This window comes from Aedes albopictus, chromosome 2 (genome assembly GCF_035046485.1).
Source record: "Aedes albopictus strain Foshan chromosome 2, AalbF5, whole genome shotgun sequence".
Lineage (NCBI taxonomy): Eukaryota > Metazoa > Arthropoda > Insecta > Diptera > Culicidae > Aedes > Aedes albopictus.
In genome coordinates, this window is record NC_085137.1 from 427,821,115 (window position 1) to 427,848,364 (window position 27,250).

Consider the following 27,250-nt stretch of genomic DNA (forward strand, 5'->3'; position numbering starts at 1 on the left):
AAAAAAAAGAAATACAAATATAAACTCCTATAATCAACAGGCTGTAAGTCAACTTATCCTAGCGTCCCCTGTCCTGTGTACTTTCGATTTCAAGTAATGAATGATGAGTGTAACGCAGAGGCCTCCCCTACTCACTCTTGCGTTACGTTAAATTTAACAATTATTGTCAAATTGGAGAAAATTCAAAGAATGCAAAGATTAGGTCTATACAAGCTGAATTATAATTTGTTTTTGACTTGTGATAAATGCACGACGGATACTCCTTTGGTTCCCATTAGCACTTACGGCCGATTCCTTCACTTGCGCTCAACTCGTAAACCAGATATATCTAGCTCAAAGTCCAAGCGGTGGTGAATAAACTGGCACTAAAGTGCTAATGGGTTAAGCCCTCCCATCGCGTCAAGATTGAATATCCAGGGGGAGGGCATTCAACATCTAAAATTTAGATTCCAAATTGTTCATTCACTAATGCGATTTTCTTATCACCCTGCCCTGTCTTAACTAGAAGATATAAGTAATACAGAGACATCCCACATGCACTCTTGCATTACATAATAAGGTTGGACCCTGCTGCAATCAATGTCGTTATGCTATCCACTCCTGAGTTTATAGTTGCTATAAAAATAATTTCGAAGAAGTGAAAAAGAATAGTACGAATCTACTTGTTAATAAAATGCTACTATTACTATTACTACTACTCCTCCTACTACTACTACTAATACTACTATCAAAAGTGCAATGAGTGATCGTTGGCTTCCCAGTCTTGTTAGTAGTTAGAGGGTTAGTATAGACTGGTAATAAGCCCTGTCGGTCCCCCCAGCACTGCGCGTAATCAACTGTTGTTAGATCATGCGACAGCGATTAAGCGTATGCTGGAGGCATGACAAATCAAGCGTTTAAATTAAAGTCAATAAAGCAATGGTATGATTATTCAGATTCTATTTTAGTTTAATTTTGTAAAGAAATGCTTTAATTCAAAACCTAGTTACTTTCAAATACTATTCCATTTACTATTTTACTAATTTTCGTTACTATATTTCATTTAGCTAATCTATAATTATAAAAGACTAAAATTGAAATTATTTAAACACATTTTCACTATATGACGACGCTTGATAAGCCATCGTCAAACCCATCACTCTTGGACAGGGGACCAAAATGACGAGAATTTTATGAAAATTTCAACAAAATTGCCAATTTATCAAAAACTCACATATTTGAAGAGTTTTTAAGAAATTCTAAAAATAGTTCAAGGTGCAATTTCTCATTTATTTTTGAGCGGATTCTCCGTTGAGTTCCAAATGAAGTCATTTAGTTTACAGAGACGCTAGTGGCTGGAGTATCTAGAAATTTGGGAAGTTTGGGAAGTCCCAGCTGCAATCGAACAGACATGTTTTCTCCTTCATGAAACGTTTTGAAGTAGTCAACATCTTTTTCAGGGTATAATAATTATTAGCTATCGTTTCCAATAAGCTTCTAATGTCAGCAAAAAGCAAAGCAAACAAAGTTGAAAACAAAATAGTCAGAACAGAATTGGGAATGTTCCAGAAAAAAACTATTGTCAAAAATAGTGCACAATTTTTGAAAATTACTGGAAAATATCATTTCGAAGATATCTCTTCCAAACATTTGTCATAGAATTTTATCAGGATTTTTTTCCAGGCCATGAACTAGAATATCACACCTACAGAAATTCAGACAAAAGCTTTTGCTAAAGATAAAATTTCACAACTAATATTTAGTGATTTTCACTAAAATCCTGCATGAATTTATGCAGAAATAGCCATGGAGGCCATACAGGAGCAAATTTCGAGGCCTGCATCGATAATTGTAACGTTGATTCCACCGAGAAGGTTTTCAAGAGTTTTGCCAAATATTTCCTCAAATTCCTATTTACCTAATACACCTAAACCTTGATTTACGTCCACTATTGGCTTAGCGAAAAAAAATTCTACCGACAAAATAATGATCAAAATACACATTTTTATATTTTTGTACACTTCTCCTAATCACGAAGATGTTTTAAAAAATATAAAACTATTGAGTTTCCTCATTGTCTTAGCGGTAGAATTTTTTGTCGCTCAGCCAAGCATGGACGTAAAAAAAGGACAAGGTGTAAAAATTCTCTATTTTTTTTTTTTCCGAAGATGCTAAGTTGTGCCAAGGATGGACAAGTTTATACAGATTTTTCACCAATATTTGTTTCGGTAATAGTTCAAAATCCTTCATCAATTTACTGTAGAATGACCAGAAACTTCAATGGGAAAGAATGTTTTCTAGTATAGTTGCATGAATCTTGTGTTAAAAAATAACACTTTCAATGAATAGTTTCGGACTGGAAATCTTCCTGATAAAGACGCCTAACTTAACTTAAAAATACTACGAATCAAAATCAGTCACACTACATAGGCGATTGATACATTTGCTAACACAGCTACTAAACATGTTGTTGTCTCCAGTCACACAATGCTTGATTTGCACTTTTTATCACTCCATCTTATTTTTCTCACTGACCAGAACTTTAAAAATAGTTGAAAATAGTGACTTTTCAACAGAAAAAGTGACTTTAGTTGAAACATCTTGAAAATAGTGACTTTTTAGTGACTGACCCGAAAATAGTGACCAAGTCACTAAATAGTGACTCGCTACCAAGCCTGTAACATTGATCCGCGGGAACGAGGTGAAGACGCGCACTAACTCGAGTCGCTCACATAGAGGCTCGATTTGGACTTTTCTCAATAGTACAGCCAAGCTGGAGTACCAACTGGTACAATTCAGAAGACGGATTTGGAATAGTCGATAGCCTGAAAGGAGTGTACCAGTCAGGGTCGAGTTCAAAATCAGAATTCCTTTATTCATTGATACACTTGCCCTTTTATACATTTCAAGGTTCAATACATTTCAAGACTTAACATAACGAATAGCTTAATACATAGATGAGACGACTGGAGTGACAAATAACCAAAAATGCTTATGGTTTGTTTTACGTTAAGCCAGGCGCTAGGCATGCAATTTGATCCTTCCACGCCGCATGCTATCGGTCCTCGTACCTCACAAGTAGAAGTGGAGAGAGAGTCGATAGAACGATGCACTCGTGGTTAATGACTTCCATATGTTGTGTTGATATTGCATAACAGTGCGCTTTTGCACTTGTTTGTTATTTTCGGTGTGGGTAGGGGTAGGCGGGGCATAATGAGCAGCTTAAGCATTTTGCCACCAAATCCAGTAAATTAAGTGCAACCAATGTGTAATTTTAACGTTCAATCCTCATTTGAACCCTAACTGACAAAAGCTAATCGTTGAAATTCCGAATAAAGTTATAAATGTTGTATATTTTTTTTGTTTTTAAAAATGTATAAAATCGTGAGTTGCGTTTTGGGGGTGGGGCATAATGAGCACCCTAGGTGGGGCAGGATGATCAATATCAGTTTTGTACACAATCAAATGCTAATTGACTATTCTTGTCAATGATAAAGCATACCGACAACAATCAATGAGAATTTGAAGGGATTACGTGGTTCAATTTGTAGGGAACTGCGGGGTTTCAATGAGTCTTCTATTGAGGAGTTTTTAAACGGTGATAATATACAGATACTGAAATTTTAAAGCTAATAAATTGAAAGTTACAGACAAAACCTTACTATATGCATCAACACAGAGAAAACCAAAATTAAAATCTGTTTGTTGAAGATGTTTAACATTTTCATTATTTTTTCACTAGTAGCTCATTCTGCCCCACCCTACTACCAACTCTTTGAAGCATATTTTTACAGCAAAATAATTATACAAATAGTTGAAAAGTGTTACAAATACATTTCATTGGCCTAGGGATTATCAAGAAAATCGATAGATGCCCACTAAGTTGTGATTTCGATACCCAAAACCTTATTTTAGGTCACCTGATTCTTATAATATTTTCCCAGTACATGACAACTTTACGCATTTTGATTAATTTTTCAAGGTAAACGAATTTTTTGACTAATGTTTTGCCATCAACTCATTGGATTTTAGATAATAAGGCTACAATCAATCAATTTGTTTTGTTAATTTGAAGATTTACAGTGGAAATACAAGGTGCTCATTATGCCCCACCTGCTCATTATGCCCCGCCTACCCCTATGATTGGTTTGCTACAGTCGGTCCTCAATGTTGTGGCATTTACTTTAATGGTATGCTACATAACGTCATAATCCGTTGAAATAAGGTTCATCCTGTGTGTATACCTGATAAAAGATATTTCATAACGAAAGCATTGAAAAATATCGTCAAATTAGTCAATATCATGAATTTTGAGCATTTTCTTTTAACCCTTCAGGACGCGCGCCGTTGTAAAAAGTACAACAACTCTACCAAAAAACCTCGCCCGTCATATTCAGCGCGAAAGGTTAAGAAATGATCAGAACAAAATAAGGTTTTTGAGACAGAATCAAATTTTACTATAATTCTTGTTATCAGCCAACATTAGGGGTAGGCGGGGCATAATGAGCAGGTGGGGCATAATGAGCACCTTGTGTTTTCACTGTAAATCCTCAAATTAACAAAACAAATTGCTTGATTGTAGCCTAATTATCTAAAATCTAATGAGTTGATGACAAAACATTAGTCAAGAAATCCGTTTACCTGGAAAAAATATTCAAAATGCGTAAAGTGGTCATGTAAAGGGAAAATATTATAAGAATCAGGTGACCTAAAATAAGGTTTTGGGAATCGAAATCACAACTTACTGGGCATCTATCGATTTTCTTGATATTCCGTACGCCAATGAAATGTATTTGTAACACTTTTCAACTATTTGTATAATTATTTTGTTGAAAATGCTTCAAAGAGTTGGTAGTAGGGTGGGGCAAAATGAGCAACTGGTGAAAAAATAATGAAAATGGTAAACATTTTCAACAAACAAATTTTAATTATGGTTTTCTCTGTTTTGATGCATATAGTAAGGTTTTGTCTGTAACTTTCAATTTATTAGCTTGAAAATTTCAGTATCTGTATATTATCACCGTTTAAAAATTCCTCAATAGAAGACTCCTTGAAACCCCACAGTTCCCTACAAATTAAACCCCGAAATCCCTTCAAATTCTCATTGATTGTTGACGGTATGCTTTATCATTAGCAAGAATAGTCAATTAGCATTTGATTGTGTGCAAAACTGGTATTGATCATCCTGCCCCATATAGGGTGCTCATTATGCCCCACCCTCAAAACGCAACTCGCGATTTTATACGTTTTTAAAAACATAAAATTTTACAACATTAATAACTTTATTCGGAATTTGAACGATTAGCTTTTGTCAGTTAAGGTTTAAATGAGGATTGAACGTTAAAATTACATATTGGTTGCACTTAATTTACTGGATTTAGTGGCAAAATGCTTAAGCTGCTCATTATGCCCCGCCTACCCCTAGTAGATTACTGCAAAACATTTTTACTTATAGATTAGAAAATGTTTTCTAAAGAAAATCATTATAATTTATTCGATTTAAGTTATTGCCCTATAGTGGGACAAGATGAGCACCCCTGATGGAAATACAGAAAACATTTAGAAATTAAAGTAACCCACCCAATAATGCTAAAACATAGGTTTCGCATCCTCTGCAACTGTTCGGTTGCGTATCAATCACTGTGTGACCAATTTTAAGGTAAAGTATTGATATTTCAATCGAGTGCTTTTCTTGCCCCGTAGTGGTGCTCGTCTTGCTCCGCATTATGTTCGAGCTGACCATTAAACATCTTTTTGGTTCAGTCAAATTTATTTTTTGTGAATTTTGAATCCTGTCATGTCAATGAGTGATAGAAAACATGATATAGAAAGAACTACTGAGAGGTACTTCGAAAAATTGCGTTCCCTTCCAATAAACTCCTTAAGATCCTAAGGGTGCTCATCTTTCCCCGTCCTACTCTGCAATCCACCATGCAGTTTTGTTGAGATTTCTCAGGCAATGTCTGCTGAGAATCCTCCAGGAATTCTAGAAGGGCTCTCAAGAGGAATTTCTAGAGCAATCCCAGGTGAAAATGTTTGACTAATACCACCAAGAATTCCTGGAGAAATTCTAGTACGAGTTTCTGCTAGTAGGTACTCTTAGAAATCTGTACATGAATCACAAGAAGAATTTCTATAGCATACCTTGGAGAAATCTCTGGAGGAGTCCTTGAAAGTATCACAGAAAGAATAGGGTAATTGGTCCGTCCGATCATGGAGGAGTTAAGCACTGGGTTCATGTTTAAACCACAATTCGCCCCCTTAATGCTAGAACTAGGTAACTCGTTTTGGCAAGTGCGGGTAGAAATGGCTGGTAAAACTTATCCTGCCACACTTAGCACAGATTACCGACTTCGGTAAATTATTTACCGAAATCTCAACAGCTGATCTTTCGGTGATGCGTTCGGTAAACTGAAAATTTACCGAACCATCTGTAAATAACAACCTGGAGCACAACTGTCAAATTTACTGATCTTTCGGTAATCGTTTACCGAAGAAACTGTAATTTAGTCCATGGATATTGCTTTCCTGATATTCAATTCAAAAACAATCACAAAATAAATCAGCAACTTCACTAAGCTCAAGAAATTTATTGTACAAAGTCAATGGCAATAACAACTAATTATATTGAAGTGTTGAATCGCGAATCTGGCCAACCGCAGAAGATGGTGCTGCATTTGCGTGCAGAGATTGGAGGTGGAGACGGATCCATCGATGACAATCTCCCAGCTCCAAAAGTGATGATGACGACGTACCGCAAGAGGATATCGGAAGCAAACAGCTGCAATTTTTTCTTGTTAATTATAATAACTAAACATAAGTCACGTTTTACTTACCTTTGTCTGAAGAATGAAGTGAAATAATACACGAAATCTTCTGAAAACTGATGCAATTGATGACTGATGTTCACTGCAGCACAAGAAAACGCAAACACGATGATTCAATACTGCCAGCTGTCAAAGTTACCGATTTCGGTAACATAGTTCGTTCGTAACCGAAGTTTTGGTAAAATAATTTACCGAATTCGGTGATTTCGACGCTTTACAGAGTTTTCGGTAGTTTTTCTGACATGCGCCAGGAAGTTTACCGAAATTCAGCAATTTTTGACGTAATGAGCTGTCAAAAACTGGTCGATTACCGAAACTTCGGTAAACTCACATATTACCGATCGATTTCGGTGATTTCCATTACCGAAGGCATGAAGTCTGTTTAACTGTGTGCTTTAAAACAAACTCTTTGTTGATCTTGAAAGATGAAATAACATGTGTTTTCGTAGTTTCAATTGACAAACTTTTGTTTATTGTGGTGTACGTTCAGATATAAACCAATTTCGCGATTTCGCAAAATCAGTTACCTACACACTCAGTTTAGAGTCACTTGTTCGGCTGTTCTATTTTCGGAAAAAATTTGGATTACCGAAGTTCAGCACAGTTTTACCGAAGTTCAGTTATTTTTTACCGAACGTTCGGTAAACATTACCGATGATTCAGTACAGTTTACCGAACGTTCGGTAATTTTTCGCCGAACGTTCGGTAATGATTTGCTGAACATTCGGTAATCTGAACTTTTACCGAAAATAGAACAGGTGAATACGGTACTTTGTTTTAAGTGTGTAGTTCTAGCATTAAGGGGACGAATTGTATCGCCCCAAGCAAACTTTTTACATGGATTGAATTGAAAATAATAAAATCCATCCTTAATCTACGGGAAAATAACGAAATATTGCCACTGTGATGTTGTTATGAGCATTTTATTCGTTTTTATCTGAAAGAACATTGTGTTCCTAATGTTGCGGTATACCATTGAAATCATATGGGATACCGCAACATTAGGAACACAGCAGCAAATACATTAAGGAAAATAGGGAAAATATTTTTTTTAAATAGGTTTTTGGGCAAATCTCAAGCAAACGGTTGTGCTACTTTTCCCCGAATGCCGGTTCCCCGAATGTCGTTTCCCCGAACGCCGATTCCCCGAATGCCGTTTCCCCGAATGACCCATTTCCCCGAATCACACCCTTCTTTATTTTATAGGCGGTTCTTTCAAGTGCTATTGCTTCTCAGACCTGCTGAAACACTTATGAATGTAGAATGGTGATATGCCTCCTTCTTTCCATTACTGCTCGTTCTTTCTAGAACGAAATTGACCCTAACGACATGTCAAATTGTGATCGGTTAACTTTTTGAGCAACCTAGTCAACAGGATCACGAACATTTTGTGGCAAGAGATCATTTCGAACATGAATGTAATTATATTTTTTTCGGGGAAACGGGTCATTCGGGGAACTGGCTTTCGGGGAACTGGCATTCGGGGAACCGACATTCAGGGAAAAGTAGCACAATCCAAGCAAACAAATGCTTCGGACCTAACTTCAGAAGTGATGCGAACTTGATGATCTACACAGCGTACCATTTCCGAAGTTGGGTGGAGAAAAATCGAAAAATACCAAATATGTTACTGACTTGATGGCGTTTTTCGCGGAAATAGTTCACGCAACATTTTAAATTGTAGTTGGAATTAGGAGCTCTGCTATAAGTTTAGCAAACTTAGCAAAAAACAGTGACTTTCCAACAGAATAGGTGACTTTAGTTGTACCACTCTAAAAATAGTGACTTTTTAGTGAAAACCTGCTACCAGGCCTGTGCGCCGCGCACCCTTGACAGTTGTATAGAACCTCCGCATATCGTTCCAATCTATGGTTCCATCAATCAATCAAGTCAACAGGTATAAAATTTACCGAGCTATTGCGGAATTTTGGCAAATCATTCCACATCCTGTTGACTACAAGCTCTCTTCGTTTTGAAAAGGTAGATATTTTCATATTATCTTAGGCTGATACAAATTTATTTTTGACTTTTTGTCTCCCCCCCCTTCAAAAATTTATGGCTGGATTTTGAATTTTGAGGGGGCAGATAAAAAAATATTTATCAAAATATCGGGTCTTGCCAAAATATCTTTAACAAATCCGATGTGTTTTTAATATTTTTCAGAATAAATGCTTTATTATTTTTATCCCCCCCCCTCGACCAGCCGAAGAGTGGTGGGACAAAAAGTGAAATAAATATTTGTAACGGCCTTATATTAACGCAAAAATAGGGCTTTCTTTCGAATCAACTTCGTTGAATTCACTATTTACATTCCATGTAATACAATATTTGCTTACTTAAAACTTACCTTGTATATGTAATTATATATGAAGAATCTTCATTAATCCATTCCATCATCGTCATCCTCGCCATCATCCGAATTCTCTTCGTCGTCCTCGTTCAGATGATCCAGCTTCAGCTCACTAGAGCGATCCCGCTTATCACCGGAAGCCGTTCCCAACTTAGTGGGCTTCAAGGGTTTCTTCACTTTTTGCCCGATAACATACTCAGGCATTACAACTCTCGTACTTTTTACGATTGGCTTATCCTGCTCCGTAGGAGACGATTCTCCGTCATCTCCGTCTCCCAGTCGGGACTTCAATTTAATCGAACGATTGAATTTAACTTTCTGCCGGAATGCCGCGGACGAATCGTTACTCGTCGCTTCCGTTCGTTCTAGATCTTGCTTCTGGTGTTCAATTTCGCGCAAGAAACTGAACGCCGCCGCGGTGTTGCTCCGGTCACTGATGTCCACATCTTCCAGCGAGTATTTGGTCCATTTTTGGGGATTTTTCTTAAACAAAGATTTATTTTATACGTCATTTATACATAATGGTAGGAGCTTCAACAACACTAACTTTATAATCCGGAACTCGTGACATGGGCAAACATTTCGAGATGGGAGCGGCTGGCCGCTTAAAAATGCTTTCCTTCCCGCGGAATTTCTTAATCGGGCCCCGCTCGGACGACGGCCGCCGTCGATTCCGGCGGCTTGCACTGTCCCGATCGCTGCTGCGCCTTGCTCGATCGTAGTCAACATTGTCGTCCTGATGCAGAACGGAATCCACCGGAATGCTGCGCTCGGCACTCTCCAAACTGGCAAACAGTGCCTTCTTCTTGTCCTCGAAACTCATTTCGAGACTATGATTACAAAACCAGTAGTATAATTACTGAATTTCCAATAATTTTCAAGATTTTAGAAATTAATTGAAAATAATCGAGCGAACTACGCGACGGATTTGTTTTTGTTGTGAATAGAGCTTGCTGACGTTTATTCACCTCTCTCTTTCAAGCTTGCAGGCGGGATAGGATTTGTTTTCATCGGGAAACCTTTCCTGATGACAACAAATCCTATTCCGCGTGCATGTTTGAAAGAGAAAGGTGAATAAACGTCAGCAAGCTCTATGAGGACAACCATCATTATCTTTACCGATGAAATTTGCCACCGAGGTCGTCATTTTCGAACTCGTCCATCAATGATTTCACGCACACTTGCGCACATCGCGGTAGCACGCCGATCCCAAACGTCAAAAAGGTTCTCGCGTTTCGAAGGGGGAAAAAGTTTCGTGAGTGAAAAGAATTGGTGAAAATCGTGAAATTTAGTTCGATTTGGAACACTAAATTCATCTTTAACTTCATTTCGTACAGGTAAAGTGTAGTACGCACCTCAAAAGTACTGTGGAAAAGGATAGGACAAGAAACGGTCAAGAAATGATTTCGTTGTCAAAATTTCTTGAGCGGTCCGCAGCTGAAAAGAAATGAAAATTGTGTAACGCTCGTAACGCCTGCCGGGCAAATCAAATGGAGCTGTCACTTTTCCTTGCGGAAAAATATTCCGTTCAATTATTCCTCAAGGAAAAGTGACATTTTTTCTTATACTAATCAGTTGTCAAAATTCCTTTGGTAATTAGAGGGATTTTTTCTGGAGTGCTTTTCTTACCAGGTGCGTACTAGACTTAAGCGTTAATATTCAATAAATTTATTAAAATTGTTGTATTGCGGATTTAATTGGTGATTATTTTCTCTAATGTTACACGGTTGCGATTATAACCTCCAAATGGATTCGGCATTCAACTTTTGTTTACTAAAAATGCAGGACTTGAGTATATCAAGTCGTGTTATTTTGGTTTAGTAGCAAATTTACGTGCATATCTCACAAAAGAATCAATCTAAACAGCATTTTCACCAGAGATACCTGAATTGAAATCCGGTCGTAATCTGCGGCAGCTTTCTGCTGTTCGGAAGGTTCGGAAAGCAGTTCAGAGGCACGGACCTGGCACGGAAGCTTATAAGGTCACAGATAACGAGACAGATGGTTAATGTGAGGTAAATGTTAAGGACAAACGGAGTTCAAACATGGCAGTCAACACGATTGGCTTACAATGGCCACATCCGCAGCCAATAAATGGTTTTGTTGTTTTTTTTAGCAATAGTGTTTCATAACACATCTTATGATTATCATACGATGCTTCTTATGGGCTTTTTCATTCGACAAGTCTTATGAATTTTGCTTTTCAATGCTCCAGCTGCTAAAGGTAAAGGCCCCAAAAAGGGCAAAAAGAAGAAGGACATCCAATGGATCTGCTGTGATAGCTGTCAAAATTGGTTTCACACAGTGTGCTTCAAAATCAGCGACGTGCTGCTACCAGAAGTCGGAAATTTCTGGTATTTCAGTATTGCAGTACGCTTGGGACACTCATCGCTAAAGTGCAACACCAACCTGCTTCTCTTCATGCCGATGCCGACATTCAATCAGCTGTAAAGAAAATCGACGATATCACTGCTGAAATTTCCAAACTAAAAACGGAGCTGGACGAAAGCAAAAAATCTAGCAAAAAGCTGCTAGATCGCATGCGCAGTCACCTTGCTGAAATTGAACGCCGTGATGAACGAAATGCAACTGATAACGAGTTGATTAGCAACATCCACAAGAAAATCGAGACAATCGAATCCGGCGCAAAATTAGCTAATGCATGTTCGTGGAGCGTAAACAACTGCAGGATTGCGATCAACAAAATACCCTTCCAGCAAGGTGAATGTGTACGGAACCTGGTAGATAACCTCCTGTTCTTCCTGGGGCTGGGAGATGCCGTGCCACGCATGTCTAGTTGCTTCCGACTACCAGTGAAAGCTTCCAAATGGAATGACCGCTCGTTGTCTACAACCATCATCGTAGTCTTCGACAGAAACCAAGCAGGCGGTACTGCGGAGGTACTTCGAAAGGTACAACGAAGTAAAACTTTCGATTCTTCAAAGTAAACTTCCCCTGGAATACCGCTTTACAATGAACGAGGTGCTTTCTATCCAATCGTTCCGCTTACGTAATCTCGCGCTACGATTGAAGCAAAAGAAGCTAATCGATTCAGTGTTTATTCGAAACGATAGCATTGCTATTCGATTGCCCCATCAAAAAACGTACATCCCGGTTCAAGACCCCGAGCACCTACTGCAACTGACGCAGACTAACAACGACCCGGATGAAACAGCAGATTTCTACGATGCCGTATCGACCAACACCTCTTCCGCCTCACAACTATGATTTTCTCCGAGCTGACGACAGAACAGTACATTACATTCCCGAAATGCAAAACTTCAACCAACCTTCAAACCTGCGAATCGGCCATCTCAACATTCGTGGGCTCGAGCGCCACATCGATGGCGTTAAACTAGTTTTGGACAAGCAACAATACCACTTTTTCGGTGTAACCGAAACGAAGATGAGAGCAAGTGCCCCCACCGGACCTGTGAAAGTACCCGGATACAACTTCATCAAGCATTTCCCTAGGACGTGGAACAAAAGCATGCGGCGGTGTTGGACTATATGTCAAAAAAGGACTCAAGGCTATACCCATTATCAAGTCTACGTTCTCAACGGAACACCCTATTTCCAAAAGAGTTGAGTACCTTGTCATCCGAACAACTATCAATGGGATTAACATCGGTATAGCAGTAATATACAACCCCTCCAGCACAAACGAGCCTTTCATACCTGCTTTTGAAAAGCTTCTATTAGATATCACGGAATACGACCTAGACAGATTGTTCTTAATAGGTGACCTCAACGTCAACATTACTGCGACACAACCCTCAAACAATTGTTTGAGCTTACACCGAATAAACAACACGTTCGACTTGAATATACTCCGAACACCACCCACTCGAATAACAGAGAACTCATCGTCCACCATCGACCTAATGATTACAGATTGTCCACCTAGGGGCGGGACACCTCTAATATTGATTAGCGGTATTAAGCAGTATTAGGGAATATTAATCCCAGAGGAAATTCATTCTTGAACGAAGTAAGCCATGCTTACCCGAATAGATTTTTACAATTCGTGGTATCGTGTATATTATAAGCTTTCTATTCAATGAATGATAATCATACAAGTAATAATAGCAAAATGAGCAAATGATGTGAACTGTGAAAATATGATTTTTCAATACTTTTCATGTATCATAGAACAAATGATTATGACACATCCAATGATAACTATACAATTTTGAATGATTCGGTTTGCCTAAATTCACTGTCTTTGGCTAAAAAGTTTGGGTTAGAAATATGCAGAGGAGTTGTAGAATCCGCATCCTAATCAGTGTACGCTAAGCGCATGGCAGTGATCATAGAAAACTGCACTCGATGACGCGCTGCAATTCATATTTTGCATATTTTGCAGCCTTTTTGTGATGCAATGATGCTGCCCAACATATTAGCGCAGGATGAAGCATGCATTCCTGAATGTTTGCGAGTCATTACCCAAGCATTAGAAAACGTACCTTACATGAAACAACAAATGTGTGCGTCGACCTTGTCGGCGTTCCCGGCGGTGACCCGCATTGAGTCCTTAGACGAACGTTGCTTCATGTTGTTTCTGCATACACTTTCGGTCAACTTTCACAAAACTGCCTTCTAAACACTCGCGAGCACATTGCTGCCGTAATTCTGCAAAGTGACGTAAGCGCCATTAAAAATGCCGATATTTTTCGGTACATTATATATAATATCTGGTGTAAAAATAACACTGTTGTATGCCTGCTGTATTAGAATGCAAGATCTAGTCGTAATCTATCATCTATGGAAGGAAACTTAGAGGATGAGCAAGAGTTTTATGCATAATAACCAAAAAATGGGCCATAACTATCAATGTCGCTTACGTCACTTCGCAGAATTACGGCAGATTGTCGATGTGGTCCAACAAGAAAAACACTTCTAGAAAACGGAGTCACCAGCCCAGCAGCAGCCAACAGTTCGATTCCCAACCGGTTAAAAAAAAACTCCCAGCACTACCAAAATAAACACAACAGATGACGTCATGAACTGTACAGTAGTTGGATCTGCAGGGGTGTATCATTTTTTTAAGTCGGTAAGGTAGAGCTGTGAAATATTTCAGTTGTTGTTTTTATTATTCAGTGTATCATAAAATAAATGATAAAGTGATCATAATGTGTACAATTTGATGAAATTTTTGTTCGTGAAAATAGCCGTTTTTGAATGGTAACGATACTTAACAACCCATTCGGTCTATCATTCCAACTCCGGATATGATTTCTGTTATCATTAATATTATTTACATTATCATTGGTTTATGATCCATTTTATGATTCCACGAATAATAAGAAAATGATTGATTGTATCATAGCTGTATGATATCGTTTTATTCGGGATGGAACTGGTTTTGATATGTCAACAGGCTCTCGATGAACGTGCCGCTTGCAGGTTGTATTAAATCGGCAGAATATAGCTCCTTTTGGCACTTCTCATTCTGAAACAACGATTCAGGACATATCCTGGCGGACTCGATCAACGAACCGTGGTACCTCGCTTTAACACCTGCGTCCCAAAAGTTTGTATATACGATCATGAAACGCACACTGATCATTTATACTGATAAATTACCGACAATCCTCCTGCGGATCAAAATGGCCAATATTCAATTAGCTAGGCCAAACTATCTCAAACTAAATAGCGATGGTACTCAAACTTGAAAGGTCATAGGAGTACAAAATGTCTTTAGTAGAAATATTCCCAGTTCAATTAATTCTAATTTTATTATCCCATTATGGACATATGAGCGGATGGAATTTGGAAACGTAGTCGACTAATTCAATTCAGTTATTTTTTAAATATTTATTAGAGATGCACAGAACAACAAAAGTTTTCCACGAGACAAATGCTTAGGACTTGTAGTGAAAGGACATCTAATAAGAGCTGATGAAGCCACCCTTTTTTACATCAAGCGCAAGGTCCAGCGATACAAGTTTTCGACAGCCTTCTCCCAGAGTGCAGGTCAGCTCACGCTATTTTCACAGCTGAAATACATAAGCAAAAGAATTTAGAGAAATTGATTGAATTAATTGTGGACGATCTACAGACAAACCGTATTTCCACCTCTTAATTTCGTGACAGTTGGTTGTTGTATAAGAAGTCATGACATACTACACAACAAATGTTTCGGTGAAGCATGAAAATTAGGAAACTAATATTTATTAGGCGGTATTAGCGTCGGTATTAGGCAATGTCCCGCCCCTAGTTGTCCACAGTTGATAAGGAAATCTGCAACCTCTACAGCCAATTCTATTTCGGATCACGACATTGTCTACCTCATCTGCGATGTGCGTGTGCAGAAACCTGTACCTCATCGCGTATCATTCCGAAAACTCCGTAGCATCGATCCGGTCCGGCTGCAAGCCGATTTCCAATCACTCGACCTTCAACGCGTCTTCGACTGCAATGATGTCAATGCCAAGGCGCGAATAGCAACGGAAATGCTACAAGATCTGCTAGAAACACACGCCCCCGAACGCCACGTTACAGTTCGGGACAAAAGAACTCCTTGGATCAACAGACCAATCGAGCAAGCTACTGCGGCAAGAGACCTAGCATACAAACTCTACTCGCGTAACCCGAACAGGCGGCGCGGCGACCCGCAATGGAACGAGTATTGTCGATTACGTGATAGGGCCAACTCGCTGATCTTCGCTGCCAAAAAGAAGTACTCGGATTGGAATTTCTCCGTCGATCTCCCCGCGAAAACCCTGTGGAGTAACCTGCGCAGAGATGGCATCCATAACAACAACAAGAAAAATTCCCCTGATGATATGACAGATGCTAATCTACTGAACCAGTTTTTCACGGAGGGACATCTCGAGCTACAAAACGGAGGGATTGAGGATAACCAGACAGTTCAGCAGAGAATTCCAGAGAGAGCCGAAACGTTCGCGTTTCATCATACAAACGCCGCCGAAGCAGCACTCTACATGTCGGAGATCACATCGAACGCGACTGGCTCGGATGGATTACCTATATCCTTTCTAAAGATGCTTAGCCCATTCATTCTGCCCCTGCTAGTCCATTTGTTTAATTCGATTATCAGGTCACAGACATTCCCTGATATATGGAAAAAAGCAATCGTAACTCCTATTCCGAAAAAATCAAACCCTGTCGAGCCGAAAGACTTCCGCCCCATCAACGTCCTCCCGGCGATGTCAAAGATCCTTGAAAAGATTTTACTGGCACAGATCAACACGCACCTTGCTACCGAGCCATTCTTCGCTAAGCACCAATCAGGATACAGAAGAAGCCACAGTACAACAACTGAACTTGCCAAAGTCACCCATGATGTGTACAGCAATCTGGACAACGGGTACTGTACGGTTATGGTACTCATAGACATTAACTGTGTCCAGCATCGACTTCTCCAAACCAAGCTTTCCGAGGAGTTCAAGTTTTCCGGTACAGCATGTAGTCTGATCAAGTCTTTCCTGGAGAATAGAAGCCAGAATGTTAAAGTGGGAAACGTGCTATCACAAGAAAGACAGCTTTCTGCCGGGACGCCACAAGGGTCATGCTTGAGTGCCCTTCTCTTTAGCTTGTTTATTAACAGCCTACCGAATCATCTACACTGTGAATACCACATGTATGCAGATGATGTACAGATCTACATCTCGGGTGCAATCGAAGACATTAACAATTTGATCAACACACTCAACCAAAATCTGTCCATTATTGAGCAATGGGCCCGTGCAAATGGTCTTCACCCTAACCCCAAGAAGACGCAATCAATAATTTTCAGCAAATCTAGGATCGAAACAGCCAACCTAGCCGAAATCACTTTCTGTGGTGAAAATATCCCGTTTAGTTCCAAAGTCGTCAATCTAGGACTAACAATGGACAACCGCCTGGAATGGACTGAGCATGTCAACGAAACGATCATGAAAGTCTTCAACGTTCTTCGGACTTTCCGTCGTTTCACCCCTGTCCTATGTACCGAAGTTCGGCTAAAGCTGGTACGTGCCGTCATCATGCCGATGTTCACATATTGCGATGTTGTCTACTTCCCGGGAATCTCGGCAGCACTCAAGGAACGTCTCCATAAATGCTTCAAAGCCTGTCTCAGGTTTGTCTACAATATGTCGCGTCAGACATCTACGATTCCCGTCAGAAACACCGTACTTGGCCATGACCTTCCTGATAACTACCACCGCCGGATGTGTTGTTTCATGAGACAAGTCTGGCTCAAAACAGCACCACATTATATCCTACAACACCTGCCCAGAAGCCAAATGGAAAGGACTATGAACTTCGTAGTCCCCTGGAATAGTACTACCACCAGGAAGAGTATTCTATTTCACGGTGTTTCTATCTGGAACAGACTTCCAATAGAAACTAAAGCGAAACCGACAGCAGCATTTAGCCCTTAGATCACTATACTAAACTCTTTTAATCATTATCATTGTAACTGCCAGTTCATTAGTTAGTGTATAATTAATCCGCAATAATTGCTATTCATTGATGCTCTTCATGTTAAATTCCCTAGTTGTTTTTCCTTGACCCGATAATTATAAACTGGTTTACGTTCGATCAATAAATACAATTACAATTACGAGAACTATGAAGTGATGAAGAAAAATAAAAATAATTGATTCATAAGATGTTAACTATGAAAAACATACGAACAGTATCCTCACACTGAACGACGGCTTACGGTAATGACCAGCATGGAAATGTTTTTAAATTTACTTTAAATTTACCATGATAAAACGTTATGATCGACCAACAAACGCTTCTTGTGTGCGTTTTGATTCCTCATATCAACCGGTTCGATAGCCGAGTGGTAGCGTGCGAGCCTGGTGATCTCAAGGTTCTTGGTTCGAATCCGGTTGCCAACAGAAACTTTTTTTAATTGTAAATCGGGTCCATGGTAAAATTGCATACATTATTCTGTTGAATTGAAACGAAACTCAGTCTGCACACATTAAGTGGCGTTGAGTATTTAAATTGACCCTAAGAATAGTAATTTCAACCGTAAGCCGTCTTTCAGTGCAGTGTATAATTATTATGCTTTTGATTGTAATCCGAAGTGATCTGAGGTGCGAAAATTGAGCTTTTACTTACTTTTATTGCGCATTTAGTCCACCACTGGACTGCGCACTCAGTATTCATAAGTGCGAAAACGTAAATAAAAGTGCGCGATTATATCAAATCGAGTTGATCTCGGCGCACTATTTCTTTGATTTATGCTGAATAAGTGCTCTGAAGACAGCGAGTGGATTTGATGCAATCGCGCACTTTTATTTACGTTTTCGCACTCTTGAAAACTAGTCCAGTGGTGAACAAAATGCACTATATGTAACGCAACTCGATTCGGATGAGTGCATAGGGTGATTTAGGTAGTTTGGACAGACCGTTACGCGTATATATTTTGGACACTTCCATTTGATTTTGCCGTAAATGTTCAAAAATATATACGCGTAACCGAGCGCGTAATGGTCTATCCAAAATACCTGAATTCCCATATTGCAGCTCTTAATTTGCTGAATGATGATGCGGAATGCCAACAGTTGAATCAAATTGACTTTGCATCTGTAGCTTCGCATGTCGCACGAGTCGCGACTTCGATTTGGTGCATTGTCGATAATATTCTTTCCTTATTTAATAAATATAGTATTGTAGTCAATGTTGTACAATTGACAAAATTGACAAAATACGTAACAATTAAGGGGTTTTCAGGTAATTTGGTAACCGCGTAAAAAAAGTCTCACCATTTCTCGACGAATCATGCAAAAATAAGACGATGATTTTTTTTATTGATTTTTCATTTACGCCCCGAATAGAAAATTATGGTTCATGGTATCGTGCATATTATAAGATGTTCATTTGTGGAATAATAACGATAGGCGTATTGATAAATTTATGATTGAATGATTATAGTCTTGGAAATGAGATCATTCAATATTTTTCAGTTATCATACTGTTAATGATAACGATTCCTTCTATGATTGATGAATCATTTTTAATTATCGTTTTTCAATGAATGTGCTGTACGCAATCATTTGTTATAATGTTTTTTGATTTCATTTAGATCGTTCAGTCATAATCGAAACATAAATATGCTATAGCTTACGAAAACGTACCTTGTGATTCAAAGTGTAATCCGGCAGAGCTTGGTAAAATACCTCTGGCGACCGATTCCCAGACACCTACACTGTGAGGAATATGGGAATACTGTTTGTCACACACTTTGGGGAGCGATAGATGCATGTCCGTGAACATTCTCCGTCTCTTCGTCGTCACTGCACCGTTCATGAATACCTGCACCTGCAACGATTACCGCTGGGGGTCCATTCTAAATCGAGAGAAAAATAATACTGCCTCCAAAGTTTCTTTTTTTCCTCTCGCTTTTAGAACATCACTGTGTTTCAGTCAACCGCGAGCACTGCTTCGTTTAGTGCAGTGCGTATATCACACGAGAGGCACCACAACAAATTTATCACGGCAATCTCACGGTTCGATTCCCGATCATCTAAATAAAAAACGCCGTGAAAGTAAACAATGATTCACGTAATCGTAGCTGAACTTGACAGTGTCAGACAAGTGCCCGCAGGGGTGTGCTTTTTTCTGTCGATAAAGTAGATTTGTGAAATATTTCCGTTTTGTTTTTATTGTTCACCGTGTCATAAGTTTTATGATATAGTGATTATATCATGTATAATTCTGCAAAATTTTTGTTCGAGAAATCTGGCCTTTTTGAATGGTAACGATACTTAACAACCCATTCGGTCTATCATCAAAGCTCCCAAAATGATAACTGCTATCATCAAAGTGATTTGTCTTATCATCGATGTATAATCCATTTTATGATAGTATGAATCGTAACTAAACCATACGCTGTACAATTGATGTATAATACCGTTTTATTCGGGGCGGCCGCGTAAATGAAAACCGCGTAAAAAAATACCTGACTGTATATATTTTGGACATCTCCATTTGATTTTACCGTAAATGTCCAAAATATATACGCGTAACGGTCTGTCCAAATTACCTGAAACACCCTAAGTTTATTGTTCGTGCAGTTGAAAATTGGAATTTTTGACACGCGAAAATCGATTTTTCTCCTAGGGCTTGTTCACAAATGTCACAACGCTGGATGTGTTACAGCCCGAACAAAAAAAAATTCTTCCCATACAGTGTTACGAAGGGGTGGGTGGGTGCCAAAATAGGTCAATTTTAGCGTTATGATATTTATGAATGAACATGTTCATTCGGATAAAAACTAACCATAGGGTATTTGGTGAAAACCATTCCTGTACCATACAGTGTACTTGCTACAATATAGTGTATTGTAATGGAATGATTCGCTAAAAGCTTTGCACATTGGTAGCTATTATACATTTACATCCGATCTTTATGTAACAATATATTATACTGTTTTTCTTACGTTTGAACCATTCACTATCTTTTTCCGTGCATTTTTATTTTTTTATTCAGTTTATGATTTTTTCCGTGCTTTGTTTTGTTGATGTCCGTGACATTTTTGTTGCAAAGGAAATGAAAGAGAAAAAAGTGAATAAGTTGAAACATCTATTTAAAGTCAATAAAATGTTTAAATAAAGTGGTAAACCAGGTGTCCTAAGGACTGCATAGCCAAGAGATATGGTGGGCTAGGTATGTAGAGTGCGATGAGAGGAATACGAATGTAGGTCAACCCGGAAAGACGCAGGCCAGATTACCGTAAATCAGTGGATGAGTTCAACACTATTCTTTCTCTTCTTCTCTCATGTGAAATTGCCTTGTACAACAACCGAATTAAATGCGATTTATCTTTGACATTTTTAACATAAGGACTGGACTGGACACTGAAACGACTTCTGAAATAAGTTCGTCTTCGCTTTTTAACCTAACTTATAGTTGAATCGAACTTGACAGTTTTCTCATGAGTTGTTATGTACACATTTCATAGTTCAGTCAAATTGGAGCCTCAATATTGCAATAATGGTTAAGCACGCTGTAATGATACTTATGTACCTCGTCACCCACTTCATGCAACTACATTAGTGGTCTAATAACACTTAGCGCGCTAGGCATAGTTCCATCATGCCGCTCAAAGTGTTGCCACAAATAATGCTTACACACTTAAAAAATAGAACCGAATTCGGTTCAATTTTGAACCGAGGTCATCGGTTTTCAACAAGAAACCGAGAAACTCAGTTCAAAATATGTTTCCAGGCGCAATGTTTTGAAAAGGAACCGAATTTTCGGTAAAAGTTCGACAACATTGATTGATTGTCATAGTTTTTAACCGATGAGTACGGTAAAGCATCAATATTTTCGAGTTCGGTAAACAAAAACCGAGAAAACTCGGTTATATGCTCAGATTTGTCAAACGTCAGTGGGGTGAACTTCACGCCGGTTTTTTAACCGAAAACTCGGTTCTGTACTTCGAACAGCCGGACATTTTCTTTTTCTGAGCAAACGTGCGTTAGGTGTCTTTTCCATTCGGAACGAAAGTTAACTGGTGAGTAAATTTAAGAAACTTTTAAGCGAATCTAATTAAAACAATATTTATTTAATATACTTTTAGCCTACGGCTGATCTGCGGGAAACCATTTTCGAAGAAAGGTTGATCAATTGTCGTTGGGACCGTCATGGAGCGTCCAAATTTTTCTTCAACTATGCGTCATCTACAATCTACAATCTGGAATTTACATGTTGTGTTGTGTTGTTAAACAAAAAAATGAAACATCGAAGTTTTAAGCATCAAAGATTCCCTTTAAAAAGATAATTAGTTTGTGAATTTACATATTAAGTAATAAAGCGCACAATTACTTAACCTGCTGTTGGTTTTCCTTTTACTTTCAAATATTGCGAATAGGTATGGCTGAAATTGAGAGATGTAGTAAGAAGAAGGAACCGGTTATTGAAACATTTCAGTCGGTTTATTTGACAGTTTTCGGTAAAATTATTGTAAACCGTATTTCGGTAGATCGTCTTTGGACTACCGAGTTTTATCGGTATGTTTGACAGATCGATGTCAAATAAAGTCAACCGGATGCTTTTTTGAACCGAGTGGGAAACCGAGCGTTCAGCAGATAAAAACTCGGTTCAAATTCAACCGAGTTCGGTAACATTTTTTAAGTGTAGTTTGAAAAACCCGGTTATCTGGCTGGTGGGACATGGGAGCTTAAGCTTCAACTGTTAATGCAATCAGAGGCTACTCAGACTTAGACGAGTTTAGGTTAGTTTGGCTAGAACTGCCATTATCGAAGGAACATGACGAGATAATATAACATTATATGGTTTATCTAATGTAAAACAATACAACATAACAAAAGAGAACCATTCCAAAACCATGATTAAATTTATAACCAGTAGTGAAATTACAATTAAAAACAATATATTTACGGTACATTTTATTGTTTGAAACCATACGTGTACCATACAATGTACGGTATATTAAAGCCCACGTATCAGTATTTCGAACAATTCATTTACAATAAAATGTATGGTTTTGTAAAAAAATATATATGGAGAAAAATATTTTTTTATATTGTTACGATACTTAACAACCCGTATAGTATATTGTAAAAATCTCATTTACAATTCACTGTATGGTGTCTAACATTACATCTTATTGTTTTTGTATTTTTTATTTTTACAGTGGTGTTTATTGTAACAATATTGTTCTAAATAGTACTGTTACAATACAACATTCGGTTTTTCTACTGTATTTTTTATTCGGGCACCCTAAACCGTGTGTTGGACGTACGTCGGGAACAGTGCGCTGGATAGAGGGCCAGGTCCACTCAGCGCACTACGTCCAACATTATAGGTTTCACGTATGGATTTTAAGAAAATTCGATACTCGGGTGTGGAGAAACTTCGGGTTTCAATTACACACAAACACACGTGTCACTCTACTCACTTCCCATCGTTTCCCTATTTAACGGATTATTCAAATATTCCATAATTCGAAAATCGCTCGCTCATGGCGTTCGCATCGCTTTTGCTCCTGTTTGACGTTTGCTCATTACCGCCATCTACTCAGTGGGTTTGCGTACCACAGCATAATTAGCAATGGGCGATTATGTTTTCGTGACGATGATTTTTATCGCATTTTGTTCCAAGTGATACGTCTGTGATATTATATTTTTTATGATATACACTCCCGTTCAAAAGTTTGGGGTCACCTCCTCAAAAACATGTCATTTTTTTAGGCCCATATCTCCGCCAATTTGCGTCCGATTTCAAAACCCTAGGTTTCATTCAAAAGATAATAAGTCAAAGAAACTTTAAACATGATTTAAAAGAAACTTTTTCAAAAAATTTTGTATGTAAACTTAACCCAAAGTTGCCAAATTTTCTAAAAAATGAATATAAATTTACGGCAGTGTCGCTGGAAGTTGGGTCGACCATATTTTAAGATGAGAGCGGTAATATGACCCATTTTCTATTAGCTTTCAACTGCTTTTTACAGAACTTAGCTAAAAAATCTAGAAAAAAAAAGTTATTAAGTAAATTAATCCTTGATGTCATCGACCAAAAGTTTGGGGTCACCCCTCAATATGATGTATCGGCCAAAAGTTTGGGGTCACTTTCGTAAAACATGGAAAGTGATTTGGTGATATCTTCGTCATCTATACATTCAATTTTAATTATTTTTGGCTCATTTCAAAGATAATTAACTAAATTTACGTTTGATGTCTTCAACTTACGTATTTACCGATTTTTGTATTTAAAAATGTTATGTAAAGTTAGCACATTTTACCACGCTTCAAAAAATGAGGCAACTTTACGTTAAGTTTTAGTATGTAAATTTCAACAAATATGTGTGGTTCAATGTCTATGCAGTAAGTATCATTCATTTTGTTTCAAATAAGCCAAGAAGAATTAAAATTGAATGAAAGATGACAAAGATATCAACAAATCACTTTTCCATGTTTTACGATAGTGACCCCAAACTTTTGGCCGATACAGCATTTTGAGGGGTGACCCCAAACTTTTGGTCGATGACATCAAGGATTAATTTACTTAATAACTTTTTTTTCTAGATTTTTTAGCTAAGTTCTGTAAAAAGCAGTTGAAAGCTAATAGAAAATGGGTCATATTACCGCTCTCATCTTAAAATTTGGTCGACCCAACTTCCAGCGACACTGCCGTAAGTTTATATTCATTTTTTAGAAAATTTGGCAACTTTGGGTTAAGTTTACATACAACATTTTCTTAAGTTTCTTTTAAATCATGTTCAAAGTTTCTTTGACTTATTTTTTTTTATCTGTATTAACGAGATTTTTAGCCCTCGGCTAGTTCATCTCGGGACCCACGCTTTACTTCCCTTCCGAAGGAAGAACTCACATTTGGCGAGTTTGTCGGGAGTGGGATTCGATCCCAGGTCCTCGGAGTGATAGTCAAGTGTTCTAACCATCACACCAGGTCCGCTCCACATTTGACTTATTATCTTTTGAATGAAACCTAAGGTTTTGAAATCGGACGCAAATTGGCGGAGATATGGGCCTAAAAAAATTACATGTTTTTGAGGGGGTGACCCCAAACTTTCGAACGGGAGTGTACTTCCAAATTTATTTTCTGAAATGAGCACCATCAGGTAAAGCACGTTATCTATGTAGGTTCAATATCTGTGCCATCCCCGGTGTCGCGTCGCCTCACGTGCGACTTTCTTGTTTTGATACATGTTTGCCGATGTGTGCGTGGTGCGTGCGCATTGAGTTGTCCAAAAAATATCTCACGAAACCTAATGCAAGCCTATCCATATACGTGAGAACAAAAGATGTTTACAAAGTTCTTACAGATAGATTAACATGGGAAATCTGAACACAAACCACTACCACACAGGAATTTGGATTGGTCAATACTCGTATTTAATTCGAAATTCGAACAGTCATCGAATGATTGTAAAGTTTTGACATCTTTTGTTACCCCTCACCACACGCTAAGAAAATGTTACTCTAAAATGAGTAAGATTCACACAAAACTGAGCTAAACTGGAACAGCTCAAAAAATGAGTAAATTGCATTTCCAGCGATAGCGGTGGCCCGAGTGCAAAAATCCAACTGGTTTAAGCCGTATAATATTCTTCGCATCATCAAGAATATTATACGGCTTAAACTGATGAGATTTTCGCACTTGGGCCAGCGCTATCGCTGGAAAAAAAATTTACTCAATTTTGAGTTGTCCCACTTTAGCTCGAAAATGAGTGAATTTTCTGACCGTGCACGCAGTCATCGTTCATCATCGTCGTCAGATCGTTGTTTCGTCAGTCTGTCGTTGACTGTCCACATCAGAGAGTAGTTCAAAACACGTTCAGCTGTTTTCCGTCGTCTCGTGAATAACAAATTAACTAGTTTTTTTTTACCTAATTGCAAACAATTTTATTCGTAATTTCATACGAAAGAAGTGCTCTCTAGTCTTAGTCGCACCAAAAGCAATGCAATGAATTTTCAGGAAGGTCTGATTGCTGCATTTTCCGTCGTCGCTTCGCTGATCATTGTCCTTGTTGTGGTTTGTTTAGGTTTGTGTGTTTGTAGATCGAAGAAAACATACCTAACGCATTTACCTAATGGGAGTATTGATTTCACGAAATTTCATTTTGTCTTGCAGGTTGGTACCTGGTGTGGAAACTGTTCCTGTCCCGCTTCAAGCTAGTCCGTGAGCTATTGGGACTGGCTCAATCGACCGATTCACCAACACACTCCGAGAACCTTTCCGGAGACGCAGGCAGTGGCAAAGCACGCAACGCCCGTAAGGTACGAAGAGATTGATTCCGCCTGGAGGATTGGAGGTTTAATTGCTTGTAAGTAGAGAGCCCGAAGAGCAGACAAGATGAATATCCGTTGCGCAAAACCCGAAGACCTGATGAACATGCAGCACTGCAATTTGCTCTGCCTGCCGGAAAATTACCAAATGAAGTACTACTTCTATCACGGACTTACGTGGCCCCAGCTCAGTTACGTGGCCGAGGACGACAAGGGCAACATTGTGGGGTACGTCTTGGCTAAAATGGAGGAACCCGAACCGGGCGAGGAGAGCACTCATGGACACATTACCTCGCTGGCGGTAAAACGGTCCTACCGTCGGTTAGGATTAGCCCAGAAACTAATGAATCAGGCCTCGCATGCGATGGTTGAATGCTTTAACGCGCAATACGTATCGTTGCACGTCCGGAAATCGAACCGGGCCGCCCTCAATCTGTACACCAACTCGCTCGGCTTCCGGATCCTGGAGATCGAACCTAAATACTATGCGGATGGGGAGGATGCCTACTCGATGCGACGCGATCTGGCCGAACTGGCGGAACTGTACGGGGCCGCTGGACGGGAAAACTGCAGCGATGATGTGGTGGCCAATCATGCCGGCGGCGGAGGCCACGCTGGACATGATGGGCACTGCTGCTGAACGAAAAACTGAACTGCCGAATGTATGTGGGTAAGCCAAATGGATCATCTCTTTTGTAATTACGACAACAATGGAAGTGCTTGTGTAGGTTGATAAGAGGAAAATCTACACAATACAAGATAAACCAGATTGGGTGAACGGATTTAGCGAAATTGTCATTGAATCCGAAATGTCCGACTTACGTTCGTTTACGTTCGTTTTGAAAATGAATATTTTGGGAAGGACCCATGCGTATCTTAAACTGAAATTTTAATTAGTTATAATTGATTTCAAACGGGACTGATTTTCCTGGTCACGATCAGTGGATTTGTCGGAAATAAAGTGATTAGGTAAAATTACACTTGGTTCATTGCATGTGTTGGCGTGAGTTTTCTCTGTATCAATAAAAACATAATGAGAGCAAAGTATTTTACGGCAGCTTCAATGCTACATACAATATTTACAATTGGAAGCTAGGTACATGGAACTGCACATCTCTCAACTCCATCGGGAGCATACTCGTCACCTGGAACGTGAGTAAGACAGCTGCCCAAGCCACGGCGTCAAGATTATCATAGTAGACCTAAATGATCAGGTAGGGCAGGAGGAGGAACTCAGACCGATGATTAGAAGATTCAGCACGCACCAGCTGACGAACAAAAACAGCTTACTTTTTTTTTCAGAGCTCTGCAGATTGTTGATTTTTCTCGGTAAAAAAGATTTTCCAAATCGTTTT

General features: G+C 38.9%; 3 protein-coding genes across 3 annotated transcripts; 2 read left to right on the forward strand and 1 right to left on the reverse strand.

Annotated features, from left to right (window-relative positions):
- Window positions 1-9,103: 9,103 nt before the first annotated feature.
- On the reverse strand, window positions 9,104-10,108 carry LOC109426572 (U5 small nuclear ribonucleoprotein TSSC4). The gene is made up of 2 exons (XM_019702102.3): window positions 9,704-10,108; window positions 9,104-9,639 (listed from the first exon to the last, which is right to left on the reverse strand). The coding sequence occupies exons 1-2, from the start codon at window positions 9,977-9,979 to the stop codon at window positions 9,187-9,189; spliced, it is 729 nt and encodes a 242-aa protein (XP_019557647.2). The 5' UTR covers window positions 9,980-10,108; the 3' UTR covers window positions 9,104-9,186.
- Window positions 10,109-25,399: 15,291 nt separating this feature from the next.
- Window positions 25,400-25,901, forward strand: LOC109426574 (small integral membrane protein 13). Its single transcript, XM_019702105.3, has 2 exons — window positions 25,400-25,651; window positions 25,741-25,901. Exons 1-2 carry the CDS (start codon window positions 25,573-25,575, stop codon window positions 25,899-25,901), a joined length of 240 nt encoding a protein of 79 aa, XP_019557650.2. The 5' UTR covers window positions 25,400-25,572.
- A 61-nt stretch (window positions 25,902-25,962) lies between these two features.
- LOC109426573 (N-alpha-acetyltransferase daf-31) lies at window positions 25,963-26,677 on the forward strand. The gene has a single exon (XM_019702104.3). It carries the CDS (start codon window positions 25,963-25,965, stop codon window positions 26,533-26,535), a length of 573 nt encoding a protein of 190 aa, XP_019557649.1. The 3' UTR covers window positions 26,536-26,677.
- Window positions 26,678-27,250: the final 573 nt, after the last annotated feature.